Here is a 13,838-nt window from a genome sequence, read left to right on the forward strand (position 1 = left end):
TCGTAGCTGGAAACTTTCGGATTTCGCCACCCCACGTGGGTTCGGCGACTGCGGATGGGCTGGAACCGCCTGGAATGAGAATAAAGGTCGGGGGTTGGGGAGAGAATTGGGGAATGGGCGACTGGGCAAAAGCCTTAACGCGCAAGCTCCCAGGGGCTCCTCGCAACCTGGCAGTCCGGTCCGTCTGTGACCTCACCTGGGCACAGGCCTCCCTACCCTCAACTCCGCGCCCCGCAGTCACAATGTGGCCGAGCGCGCGGAGCCGGCGCGCCCGTTCAGGGCCAGCGAGCCTTGGTCTGCAACCCCATGGACCGTCGGGTGCGTGAGCCTGGGGCCCCTGGCACGGGCAGGCGCCACACCCCGCCGGCGGGGGGCTCTTATATAGAAGAAATGTTGCTCTGTCTAGTCCCCCGTACGGGGGTCGCCAGCCGGGAGAGCAAACGCGGGAATCCGCAGCAGGGCTGAGTGCCGCCCGGGGCTGGCCGGGGGCGCGCTAGCGCGCCTGCGCGAGCCGGCGCGGGCCTTCTCCGGCCGCGAGGTAATTGGGCGGCCAGAGGCAGCAAGTAGAAGGTTTATGTGGCGCTAGGCTCCTTTTTCCGGCCGGCCGGCCTCGCCTCGCCTCGCCTCCCCTTCCTCCCGCTCAGCGTGCTCAGACCCCGGTTTCCCACTCGCCCTCCCTTCGTCGTTAGCATCGCCCGCCGAGGCATGGGGCGCTCGGAAGACTCGAGCCAACCCGAGTTAATAAAAGGAGCGAAACGTCTCCCAAGCTCGCGCCATCCCCTCAGCTCCCCCTCCCGCCAAGGGACGGTAACTGGGGCGGTGCGAGAGCCGTGGGGTTGGTCGGCCAGTCAAACGCCCAGACCCGGAGGGACTCGCCGACCTGGCCTGGGGGAGCAGGTCCGGCGAAACGTAAAAACAGTCGGCGCTGGGGCAGGTGCAGGGCCCAAGCCACGGGAGCTGGGGGCGGGAGCTCCCCTCCCCGCGACATCCGTTCATGTCACACATCTAAAGTGAACCACCGGGTTCCAGTCCAGGACCCTGCCCTCCCAGAGCTCGCTGTCTACCTGGGGAAACATTGTACCCGATGAGCACGCTTTCAGTGGTTTGGAGCATGAAAAAAATAAATGGCACGGTGCTGTGATGGGGAGGGGAGGCGAGCATCACTGGACCGGCTAAGGGCGGCCTTGCTGGCGTTTGAGCTGGGATCTGAGTGAGAAGAGGCCGGCCACGGGAGGGCTGGCGGAAGGAGGTTTCGGGGAACCTCCGGAGGGCATGTAGAGCCCCGACCCCGCGTCGCGAAGGGTTAAGCCTCCCGGCCGGCTGGGAAGTAGTCCCGGCCCGGCGCCCGGCCCCGCCCCTGCAGGGCGGAGGGACGCATCACGCAGGGGTGGGGAAGCGGGATCCGTGCGCAGGGTTGCTAAGGGTGAAACTTTTCATTGACTTTGCTCACTTCGGGCCGGGGCGCGGGAAGGTGCGGGTCGTCGCCGGAGAGAAGCGAGTGGCTCGGGCGACGCGGGGCCAGAAGGGCAGGACCGCCCGTTAGCCAGAGCCCGGACCGTTCTCCGCCCTGCGAGACGAGCCGCCCTCCGGTCCAACATCCCCGCGCCGTCGCCGCCGGCCGGCCCGCCCGCCCGCCTTCCGTCCCCTCCGCCGAGCCTGACCTCCAAAAAGCTGAAAGAATTATTATTGAGAGTCATAGCCCAAAACTCCCTCACTTGTCCCCCAACCCTCAACGAAAAAAAGGACCCATCAACCTCCGGCCCGGCGGCGCCCGGAAAGGAAGGAAGAGCGACCTCCGCCCCGCGCCCAGAACCACCCTGGAGGGAGAAGCCTCCCCGAGACCGGCAGACCGCCCCGCCACCGCGGAGACCCGAGTGAGTGAGCGGGGAGCGTGCGGGCGGCGGGGACCCCTGAGACGCCTCCTCCCACCCCCGTCCCACTCTCGCTCTTCGCTTTGCTGGACGCTGCACGTTGCTATCGTGCCCCCACCCCGAGGACTGGCCAACATTTTCCTTTCCCCTTCCACCTCCCCGATAGAACCCCCCCTCCCCGCCTTTTTCCCCGGTGCTCCTCTCCGCTCCGTGTTCTGAGTGTGGCCCCCTCCCGGGTGGGGTGCATTTCCTCCCCTCTCCGCCCCCCTCAGTTCTTCATATCGTAGAGACTCGCTAGATTTTTCTTTGTACCCCCCCCCCCCCCGCAAAACATAACTTCCACCACCATTAAATAAATCAGAGGAAGGAAGGGGATCCAGGCCTTGTTTTTCTGCTTCTTTTCCCGCGGGGAAGGGGGTGGTAATAATTAATAGGGTTTATTTCTGGCCCTGTGGAGCTGAGGGATAGAAGGTAGACATCCCCTTTTGGACCGATCAGTGGTGACTGTCCTCCGGCCGCTGAACCAGAATTTACCGTTTGGCTTTAGTGTTTTAAGGGAAAACTGTGCGGGGCGGGGGGTGAAGTGCGTTTACAGCAATACCAGTGAGTGGATTCTGGTTGATCCCGGTGAGATGCCTGGGAGGAAGAGCCCTACTTCTAAGCTCGTTCCCCTCCTGCCCGGAGGATGGACTGTGCCCTTGACCAGAGAGGGAGGGGGGGAAGGGAGCAGAGAGAGGAGGGGCAGCTGGCAGGCCTTCTCCCACCCCGCAGAGGAACCAGAACCCTACACAGCGGGCTGCAGCTTGGGCCAGCGGAGGGGGTCTCAGGTGCCTTGCTCAGTGTCTAACCTTTCTTTTTCTCCTTCCTATCCATCCTACCTTGGGAGTGAGCCCCTCATCTTTGATTTTCCAGCAGAAAAACACTCCTATTGCTTTCTTGGGCGCCTGCCCCCATCCCCCTCTTAAGCAGTGGGGGAAAGAAGCTTGTGTGGGAGGAAGGATTAGGGAGGTTTAACACTGTGTAGGGGAGCTTTGCCGAGGATCTGGTAAGTCTGGTCATAGAGCAGGCCTTGCAATGGGAGGAGACTCACAAAACAATTTCAAGTATTAGAATATGTTGTTCGGGTGTCAGATGCACAGTTTTTCCTTCCCTGCCCGGAACCTTTTCCCATTTCCCTAGCTGGGTCTAGTTACTCGGACTTGGATTAGAAGAGGGGTGAGGCTTGGGCCCTGCTGGCTTCGGGCCTTCTGATTTTCCGCCCGGCCCCTCCCCGCAACTTAACTGGGAATTTCTTTGGCTGAGAGGAGGGGAGAACTGGGTTTAGTTCCTGTCTTTTCTGGCCGTGGGGGTGCTGGAGCTGAGCCCGCCGGGCATTAAGTGAAAAACGCTTTTTTTCCTCTTTGAATTCACCGTCCCTACAGCAACTCCAGACGGAGACCACCCAGTCCAAGGAATACAGATTAAGCGGCAGGGGCGGGGTGGGGGGGGGCGGCGGAGGGATGGGTGACCTTTATCTGTCCCAGCCCACCGTGTTCACCCAGAAAAAACTCATTAGAAGGAGATCCTTAATTGAACAGTCAAGGGAACCTGTGAAGAGGAAGGGGAAGAGGAAGGGGCGGCAATTCAGCCTTTCTTGAGACCAAGACGGGAATACGGTAGGGTGGTACAATACGGAGAGTAGGCCTTATGGGTAAATTTATATAAAATGTATTAAGCGGTGGGCGGGGGGATGGGGGCGTCCACCACAGCGCGCATGTGCATCGGAAACTTTTCCTCGGTTCTCCGAACCTCGGCCAGCTCCCCTTACCGGGCATGCGTAATTCGCTGGCTGAACCTTCGCAAAGCACATAGGGAAGTGTAGTATGCAGAGAAAGTAGGTCACTTGCTCCAGTCTGAGCGTGAGGTGTCTGAGGACTACAGTTCCCAGAGTGCAGAGCGCGCCTTCACTCCCGGCCTACGTTGGAGTTAGTGAAGTCTTCCTGGCTTCGCAGGAATCGAGTGCCCCAGAAAGGGCCTTCTTAGTCGGAACAGTTGGGTTTGCACAGTCCATGTTGGAGGGACATGGTGGAGACTCTGGGCGGGGTGTTGTGGTCCGTCGGCACAAGTCCTGGAAGGCCTGCAAGCATACCCGCCGGCCTGGGTCGCTGCCTCTGAGACTGGTGGGGTGGGGCCAGGCGGTCCCACGGAACCTGGCTCTCACTCCCTGGGATTCGGTGTGCGACACCTGCTGGCCTTGTCAAAATTGAGGACCCCTCCTTCCCGACTCCTCTTTCCAGGCTCATTTGAACCTGATCGTGCTTGGTTGTAGGACCATTTGGTTGTTAAGGCTTGAGGTGCCTGAATATTTTATAGGTACTCCTGGTTTGGGGGCCTGAGGAGTTCCCTCATCATTATCCCTCCTTTTCCCCTTTAAAACATACTGGTTTTCTTAACCTTCTTTCGCATTTTTGTTATAAGCTCTTTCTGGAAACTCCATTACCGTATCATTGACTATAGCAGCCACCTTTCTTACCTCGTTTTTGTCCTTCTCTTAAGCACTCTTTAAAACAGAAGTCAAGGGGCGCCTGGGTGGCTCAGTCCTTAAGCGTCTGCCTTTGGCTCAGGCCCTGATCCCAGGGTCCTGGGATCGAGCCCCGCATCGGGCTCCCTGCTCGGCGGGAAGCCTGCTTCTCCCTCTCCCACTCAGTAACTTGCTTGTGTTCCCTCTCTCGCTGTGTCTTTTTCTGTCAAATAAATAAAAATCCTCTTTAAAAAATAAATAAAACACAAGTCAGCACAAGGGATCTGAATCCCACATTAATTTTACTGTTGGGAATAAACAGGTGAAGGAGGATTAGATTCTAAATGAAACTGGACAGAATTTACTCTCACATTCGCAACTTTTTAATATATTGACAAAAGGTAGATGTTGCTATTGTTAAACACTTGGTTTTTGAGGCGGGAGGGGAGTTGTTTGGTTGGTTTTGTTTTTGTTTTTACTTTTTGCCACCTTTCTGGCCTTTTGCACCTGAGTCAGAGTTGGAGAAGATCTTAAAGTCCTCTCTATCCTCTTAACTTGAATCCACTTGTTACTTATATTGAAGAGTAGTTATTACTAAGCTTTCTAATCTTACCACATTCTATGAATGAATATCTATGAATATTTATATATAAGCCTAGAATTTGTCCATAGCCTTAAAAAAAAAAATGAACAGACTCATTGGAGTGGTCACTCCTATCTTTAGTTAAAGACAAGACAGCACCAGTGCTTTAATCCTCTGTTCCATAAGCTTCTTGAAGTCAAAATTAGAGCCTGAGCTGATAGAGCAGAAAATCTCATTCTGGTTGTCCAGCATTTTTGAAAGGTTCCACCCCACAGCCATCTGGCCTGGCCTGTTCTCCAATTAAAGAGGCAAAGATGGCGTTCTATACTTCCTTCCTTGTGTGGCAGCGTCACTGAGGTATAAATTGGTGTGCAGCTTTAGCTGCTTATGCTGCAGAAAATGGTTCGCTAGGCAGGGCTGATGACAGTGGTTCTATTGTACTTCGGGGTGGGAGGCTTATTTCCCAATGACTTTGGCCTGCATTTAAAATGCTCCCATTTTGAAAAGAAAAAAAGGAGAGAGGGAAACAAGCCGTAAGAGACTCTTTTTTTTTTTTTTAATTTATTTGAGACAGAGAGAGAGCACATGAGAGGGGGGAGGGTCAGAGGGAGAAGCAGGTTCCTTGCTGAGCAGGGAGCCCGATGTGGGACTCGATCCAGGGACTCCAGGATCATGACCTGAGCCGAAGGCAGTCGCTTAACCAACTGAGCCACCCAGGCGCCCCCGTAAGAGACTCTTAACGATAGAGAACAAACTGAGGGTTAATGGAAGGAGGTGGGTGAGGGACAGGCTAGACGGGTGATGGGGATGAAGGAGGGCCCTTGCTGGGATGAGCACTGGGTATTGTATGTCAGTGAAGAACCACTGAATTCTACTCCAGAAACCAATATTGCACTGTATGTTAACTAAGTAAAATTTAATTTAAAAAAAATAGATAAATAAAAATGCTCCCATTTTGAGGCTGAACACTTCAGGGGAGGTTAACTTGGAAGGCATGTATGCAGCAAAGTTTGAGGAGGCCTAGAAAGGTGTAGGAGCCCTTTGGTGTTGAGTGGTATACCAAGAGGCCACGTGGTGCTTTGGGGAAGTATAATGTCATATTTAAGTCTGTTTTACTTTTCAAAAACACTTTGAAAACATTGTCTTTAACTCCAGGGCCATCGTTGGGAACCAGTGCCAACTTTCTTCATAACTTTTTAATTTCCTCCATGTTGGACACCTCTGGTGGGCTGCTATGGCCCTTACAGACTTCCTCTTGAGGGACACCTGCAGTCCTGGTGGCTAGCCCTGCAGTCCTTATAAACAGGAAGCCCCCTATCTTTACCATTTTTTTTTTCCTCTTTAATCCTTCTGGAATTGATCTGTGCTTATGGCACCTCTGTTGAATCCCCATGTGACCCTCTGCTCAGACCTGAAATGAGGGTGGGACTAGACCTGGCCAGTGTCCTGTGATGCTCCAGATTGACCCAGTGCTTCTTCTCTGATATTCACCCAAGAGCTTTGCCCGAGGATCCAGTCCTAAAAATACCCCTAGGAGCCATGGCCCCAGTCCAAAGAATTATAAGGAAGTGAGCTGGGGCAGGTGTTCAAAAAACTCAAGATCCTCAAGCCTAGAATTAGCACCTGAATACTCTATGCTGGACCCAGAAGGGATTTTAATCAAAATCCAGCTCCAGATCTATCACAGGGCAAAAGATGCCCTTGATGGATCATGTATTAGTCTTGTCTCTGCACTGAGCTCAGCAGCACATTCCCACCCAGAGGCCTGGCTGGGAACAAATTCTGGCCCTGCTGACCCTTAAAGGTGGTCCTTCTCAGTTTTCCCACAGCATGACCACCCTGGAGCTGCCCTTTTGGAGATCCAGAGTGAGGAGATGAGAATCACTCGCTCTCAGGACTTTACAGATCATCTTCTTAAGACATGAGGCTGGCCCAGACCTCAGGAATAAACCTTTTTGACCTCTGTGGGAGCTGGCTGTGAGAGAATCCCAGAATAACAATCTGAGTGTTTATCTTGGGCTGTCTCCTCTCCAGGGATCTCCAAACACTTGATAAGTCTGATCTGGTGCCAAGGACAGGTGGTTAGACGGTCCCCAGGAGACTGAGTGATGATGGGTCCCCAGCTGGAGGCTGCAGGGTGATGGAAAATTTCTTCTCTTTGCCACCCTCATCACCTACACTCTAGCCAAAAGCTAGAGATTCCCTCTGGCCACACCAGTGCTGCTCTTAAGGACTTTTTGGCCTATAGGGTCTTGCCTCCGTTTCATTTCCTCTGCTTCCCTGAGACAGCCCCTGGTCAGCAGTCCCTTGTTGGCCCACACCTCTGGTTGTAACAGGTCTTGACTTCTTGGGGATCGTGTTCTTGTCTCCATTCTTGGAGGCTGCCTCAATGGAAATGCACCCTTTGGTTACACTGTGTTCTTGAAACATCAGTTCTGCAAACCCAGAGCGAGCCAGAAAGCATGTACACCGACGGGGCCCAGGATGACAAATTGGATGTGACTGGAGTCCAAGCCCCCAGTGAAAAGTTGGCAGTGCTGTTTCCTGTTCAGTGATCTGTATCCCTTTCCATTTAAGGAGAAAAACTAAGGATTTTAAACTTATATCTTGGCCTGTGACTGTTGGGAGTACGACTTCAACAAGACGTTATGGAGATTTGTTACCAAGAGCCTCCCCTTCTCCAGTTGAATTAGGGTCTCAGTTTTTTGTGGGTTTTTTGCTTTTTGCTTTTTTTAAGATTTTATTTATTATTTGACAGAGAGAGAGCTAGAGCAGGAACACAAGCAGGGGGAGTGGGAGAGGGAGAAGCAGGCTTCCTGCCGAGCAGGGAGCCTGATATGGGACTTGATCCCAGGACCCTGGGATCATGACCTGAGCGACGGCAGATGCTTAACGACTGAGCCACCCAGCTCTCTGTTCTGTTTTGTTTTTTTGATAGCAGTTGTATAGTGACTTGGATTCTCAAAATAGTGGAAACCACAGCACTCCTGTTTCTTTAGAATTACTTGAAAAACCATAGCTCATTTTATCAGGTGCCTTCTAAATAGCAGGTTCAGTGTGAGACAGTTTACATCCTTGAGCTAACTTACTCTCCATGATAGCCTTATGTCACTGATAAAACTGAGGCTCGGAAGAAAGTGGCTTGCCCTCAGCCACACAGTCAAGCTAGTCACTAGTAGAGTAGAAAAGGGGCCCTGAGTCTGAGATCTAAAGTTGGTGCTTTTCTATCCTTTCCGTTGATTCCCCCTACCCGCCTGCCCCCCCCCCCCAAGCTTTCTGCACATCTACTCATAATACCCTCCGTTGTTCTTGGTTTGCAGAGCTGTCTGGAGCCCAAGGCTGCCTACCTTCCATCACCTGCCACTGCCCTCGGCTTGTATACACGTACCCGGAGCTGATTTGCCACCTCGGAAAGGACCATGCAGCTGGAGATCAAAGTGGCCCTGAACTTTATCATCTCCTACTTGTACAACAAGCTGCCCCGGCGCCGGGCAGACCTGTTCGGCGAAGAGCTGGAGCGGCTCCTGAAAAAGAAATATGAAGGCCACTGGTACCCTGACAAGCCCCTGAAGGGCTCCGGCTTCCGCTGTGTTCACATCGGGGAGATCGTGGACCCCGTGGTGGAGCTGGCCGCCCGGCGGAGTGGCCTGGCCGTGGAGGATGTGCGGGCCAACGTGCCCGAGGAGCTGAGCGTCTGGATCGACCCGTTCGAAGTGTCCTACCAGATCGGCGAGAAGGGGGCGGTGAAAGTGCTGTACCTGGATGACAGTGAGGGCTGTGTCGCCCCAGAGCTGGACAAGGAGTTCAAGAGCAGTTTCAACCCCGACGCACAGGTCTTCGTGCCCATCGGCAGCCAGGACAGCTCCCTGTCCAGCTCCCCGTCGCCGTCCTTCGGCCAGTCGCCCAGCCCCACCTTCATCCCCCGCTCTGCCCAGCCCATCACCTTCACCACCGCCTCCTTCGCCGCCACCAAGTTTGGCTCCACCAAGATGAAGAAGGGCGGCGGGGCCACAGGTGGCGGGGGCGTGGCGGGTGGCGGGCCTGGGGGCCCCCAGCCTCCGCAGCCCCGCCTGGCCCGCTCTCCCACCAGCAGCCTGCTGAAGCACAAGAGCCTCTCCCTGTCTCTGCACTCACTGAACTTCGTCGCGGCCAGCCCGGCCCCTCAGTCGCAGCTCTCCCCCAACGCCAAGGAGTTCGTGTACAACGGGGGCGGCGCCACCAGCCTCTTCTTTGACGGGGCCGACGGCGGGGGCGCCGGGGCCGCCTCGTGCAATAGCAGCAGCTTCGACGTGGCCCAGGTGTTTGGGGGCGGCACCAACAGCCTCTTCCTGGAGAAGACACCCTTCGTGGAGGGCCTCAGCTACAACCTGAACGCCATGCCCTACCCCAGCCAGCCCTTCCAGCCTGTCGTGCTGGCCAACTGACCGCCCTCGGGCCGCGGGGCCGGGAGCGCCCAAGACCACAGAAAGGAGAAAGGAAAAGAAAGGCCAAAAAAAGAGGAAAAGAAAAATACACAAAAAGATTTCCAGTCTTCTTACTCTGGCTTCTAGAAAAAAAGATCCAGCCCAGGCATGGAGTGGGAGGGGGCTCCTGAAGCACCGAATCGAGGTTAACTCAACCCCCTGCTGTTTTCCTGCCTGCCTCTGATTTATTTGGTTGGTTTGGGTTTTATATTTTTTCTTTCTTTCTTTTTTTTTTTTTTTACATGTAGTTTTCTATATAACATCTTTAATTAGTGGCTTCCTATGCTAAGAATGGTCCAGATGTGAATTGCTGCTCCCTCCCTCCCTCCCTCCCTCCTTCACACGCCTGGTTTAGGATTGGTGTGTCCAAGCTCACAGGGAAGGAAGAGCCACAGCTGGGGCCTGACTCTGCCCAGAGCAGAGAGGCTGCCCCGTGTCACTGCCTCTGTCCCCCAGCTCTGCTTTCACTCAAAGCCATCCAACCTCAGCAGGCCTTCTTGGGCCCTGCCACCCAAATAGGTCTGACCCCAGCCCCTGCTCCCTCCCAGGCCTGAGCCGCGGGGAGCTGCTGGCTGGCTACTTGACACCCTCCCGCTAGAGAGGTTAGCACTCTGTCTAGTGGAATTGCTTTCATCTCTGTCCTGTGGCCCCACACCACCATCCCCACCTGGCCCGGACCCCCACCACAGCCCCAGAGACCCAGCCGTTGACACATGTGGCCTCTCGTGCAGCCCCTTCTTCCCTGGGCCTGAGGTTGTGGGGAAGGAGGTGGGGCAAGTGCGGGTGTGTGTGTGCGTGCGCATGCGTGTGCGTGGTTTGCCGTCCTGTTTTAAAGGATTCCAAGCCATGTAAACCCCCTCCCCGCCAACATGATTCCAGGTTGCGGCAAGTGCTTATTTATGTAGGAGGTTGGGGAATGGGCCGGGTGGGTTGTCAGTCCTTTTGTAGGGTGGGTCACGTGTTGGGGTGAGACTGCGGCTGAGCCTAAGACACTCCCAGGGGAAAATACTGCAGAAGGAACTGGTTTCCACGCTGCGGAGGGATCTGCACTTTTGTTTTTGACCAAAAAAGGGGGGGGGGTTAGGTGTGAGGGGCTGAGGGAATACCAGCCTACCAGCCCCTGATGCCTAAGAGAAGTCCCTGGACTCAGATCCTCCTGTTTCGTGACCTTAACCCAGGGTGGGAGCTCCTCACCTGAGCACCCGTGGGGGGGGGGGGGTTTTGGGTCAGTGCCTAGAGTGGGCAGTCCTGAGCCTTGAATCGAGACTTCTTAGTCCTTTGGTTGTAGATGTTATTTTAGTATGTTTCTGCCCCTGCCTGTGTGAGAACTTCTTGGTACCTCTTGCCGGCCCCTCTCACTGCCCGACCCAACTCCACTAGGCCTCGATGCTGTGAGGACTGGTCTCTCGGGCAGGCCGGCCGGGACAGGCGTTTGGCCATCGCAGATGGTATGTGCGGATCACAGGAGAGCCTCAGCTCCTGTCTCTGCCGGAAGAGAAGCTGTTTCTCCCACCTGACCCTAGTGAGCCAGCTTCCACGCATGCCATGATGCTTTGGCTGGTGGGCCACGTGGCATCAGGGCCCCCGTCACCAAAACGTACCAAAGCCCTTGGCACCCCAACCCACCCCGCCCTCCTCAGTGACCCCAAGTGGGGCAACCACCGTGGCAGTGGGTCCAGCCCAGACACACACTGCCAGCCTCCTCCCCCTGCATTGGGCACCAGCTCTACCTCCCCCAGCGGGGCAACGCCCTGGCTCCTCAGCCCAGCACCAGCTGTCCCCTAGATTTCTCCGGCCGGCCGGGTCTGGGCGACCCTCTCCCTCGCCCTCCGCTCCCACACAGGTGACAGGCCCAGGCAGATGGCTGCTCTCTGGGAAAGGTTGGATGCTGCCTGATGCATGCCCCTACACTCGCGGACACAGGTACCCACCAGCCCGGTCGGCTTGTTTCTCACCACATCTAGGGGGAGGGGCAGACCAACCCCTTAGTGTCTTTTGAAATACGAAGAAAAATGTATGTTCAGGAGCATGACTCCACTGCTGGACTCTTGGGCCCAGTTCAGTCTGTCTCGTCTCAAATCTAGGCATTTTTGCTTCAATTTTATTTTTTTTAAGGAAACGAAAACAAAAACCTGCACTAATTTACCTGGTTTCGTAGGAAAACTTTTTTTTTTATTTTTTACATTTTTTGGTGTCCGTTTGTATTGAATAATTTGCTACATTTGTAAAATGTAAGAGGTATATATAATATATGTATATTTCTAACGTAAAAAACGTAATTTTTTTCTTTTCAAGATTTTTTCTTAAAAAGAGGAGAGAAACAGATATTTTTTCAGGAAAAACAAACTTTAAAATAAAAAAAGAGGAGAATTGAACCTATTTCTCCCCTTTCCCCATCCTCTCTCTCTGTCTGCCCCTCTTTCCCAGGAACAAATCAAAAGGTGGATCGTCTTGTAAAGAATGTAAACTTTTAGTCCAGAATGATGTATTTTTCTCAATGCAGTGAGCTATAGATTCTCTAGTTTGACCCCTCGGGATGGGAAGGAGGGCATTGAGGCAATGTGGAGAGGAGCTTGGGGGAGCAGGGTAATGAACTTGTTTTCTTTAGTGAAGGAGGAATACAATCAAGCATTTTGTATTCAGAATGTTGTGCAATATTTTGGAATGGGACATTGGTGTGTTTAGAGATTTAGTTTAAAAACAAAACAAAAAGATTGATCAAATCTGTACAGTTTATATTGTTCCAGATTTTTTTAAGTTTGTATTAAAAGCATGATATATAATAGCCTGCTGCCTGCTCCTGGCTTGTTTTTACTTGGGGCCCCTGTCGGCTTCAAGAGACCGTTGGTCCTCCTCACTTCACCCCTTGGGGTGCCTCAGTGCCAAGGGCCCCTTTTCACCCCCCTGTCGCACCATCACAGGACACAGAGTTCCCACTTCGAGGGGTTCTTTGCCACCCTGGAAACCTGCTCCCTAAGGCTGGGAACTGCCCAAGCTCCCCCTGCTGCCGGGTTGTGGAGCGGGTACTGGAAGCAAGCCTTGCGAACAGAACAGGATCACGGCGTGGCTTTTTTAGGAACGGCAAGGAATCGGCCGAGGGAGAGATCAGCCTCCCCCCCGCTGCTCTACGTCTAGTGTTTGCCTCCCTCAGACGACTGCTCCCTTAGAAGTGGGTAAGGACGAGAAGAGCCCACCCGAGTCAGGTTCTGTCCCAAAACCTGGTGCTTGGATTCTCGGCCCTTCTCTGGGCCGGGCAACTGCCGAGCCGCCGTAGAGGCAAGAGGGCCTGCCTGGGGCTGGGGAAGAGCTCAGCCATCTCCCTCTCACAGGGCCCATCACTGCCCGTCACTGGGGAAACTTCTCCGTGTACCTTCTCCCCGGCTGTGGGGCACATCAGCCCCGCGGGCCCCTGTGTTGAAGAGGGCGGCCAGGTACTGGAGGGATCTTCTTTCCGCCTCACGGCAACCTGGTGATGGGAGGTGTTCTCTCTGCAGTACAGCTGAGAACAGGGCTCCAAGTCTAGATGCACGAGACTGGCAATTGGGGAAGCTGAGCTTTTGTGTGTGACGTTTATATGTACAGAGCCGTGGCAACTGCTGGAGAAGCCTGACGCTCCCCCGGAGGGGATGGGAGGGCTGACGTGCCACCTCCAGCCTGGTATGGGGGGGGGCAGCTCTTCTGGGGCATCAGTGCGATGGGCATCTCCTCAGGCCCCTCGCTTCCCAGACAGGCCAACACTGATCCCTCCCCAACCAAGAGCATGAACGAGGCCTAGAAGCTCTCCGGCCAGGCCTCCAACCTCTGCACACGGTCCCAGGAGCGCTTGATGCCTGGCCCCTCCGTGGGCCACTTCCTCCCCGGAGCCCATCAAGCGGAGGGAGGCCCCTGTTCAGGATGCCCAGGCCTTTGCCTGATGCACACAAGGCCACTCCCAGGGGTCTCCCTTTCCTCTGTCCCGCCAGGGAGAAGCCCCGCGTCTCCCTGTGACCCTGTGTACAGGCTGCCGGCCTACCTGTGGGGCCCAGGGCCCCTCGCACACTCACTCCTACTTCTGCTAATGCAAACAGTACCAGCACAGGTCCTGTCCCAACAGGTGCCCGTGGTCACCCATTCCCCCTCCCTACGCACGTGCCGCGGAGCTCCGCCCTGATAGGAGGGAAGAGCGTTCTGGTAGACTCAGCTCCCCAGAATAAAGTCTCATTTATTCACTCGACAAACCCTCCATGAACACCCAAGGTCTGCCTGGGAGCACAGGAGAGATGGCCGTTACAGGGCAGGCATGCACGGGGGGGGGCCTGAGGGCCTGGGCATCAGGAGGCAGAGAAAGGCCAAGTTAGCCAGGCCCCTCCCCGGGGGAGCCATCAGGGAAGCGACTCCTCTCTCCCCACCCCCCAGAAGACGCAGGTTCCCGTCCCACCCCT

The 13,838-nt window shown here is 55.0% G+C and overlaps 1 protein-coding gene across 1 annotated transcript; it reads left to right on the plus strand.

Moving 5' to 3' along the window:
• Nucleotides 1-1,450: 1,450 nt before the first annotated feature.
• Nucleotides 1,451-12,205, plus strand: TOB2 (transducer of ERBB2, 2). Its single transcript, XM_021687443.2, has 2 exons — nucleotides 1,451-1,874; nucleotides 8,275-12,205. Exon 2 carries the CDS (start codon nucleotides 8,374-8,376, stop codon nucleotides 9,376-9,378), a length of 1,005 nt encoding a protein of 334 aa, XP_021543118.1. The 5' UTR covers nucleotides 1,451-1,874; nucleotides 8,275-8,373; the 3' UTR covers nucleotides 9,379-12,205.
• The last annotated feature ends 1,633 nt before the right edge of the window (nucleotides 12,206-13,838 follow it).

The sequence above is a fragment of the Neomonachus schauinslandi genome, chromosome 5, assembly GCF_002201575.2.
Source record: "Neomonachus schauinslandi chromosome 5, ASM220157v2, whole genome shotgun sequence".
In the NCBI taxonomy this organism is placed as follows: Eukaryota; Metazoa; Chordata; class Mammalia; order Carnivora; family Phocidae; genus Neomonachus; species Neomonachus schauinslandi.

What these genes read in the sequence shown, in the direction of transcription:
- TOB2 (XM_021687443.2), top strand. Translation starts at nt 8,374, where the DNA reads ATGCAGCTGGAGATCAAAGTGGCCCTGAACTTTATCATCTCCTACTTG.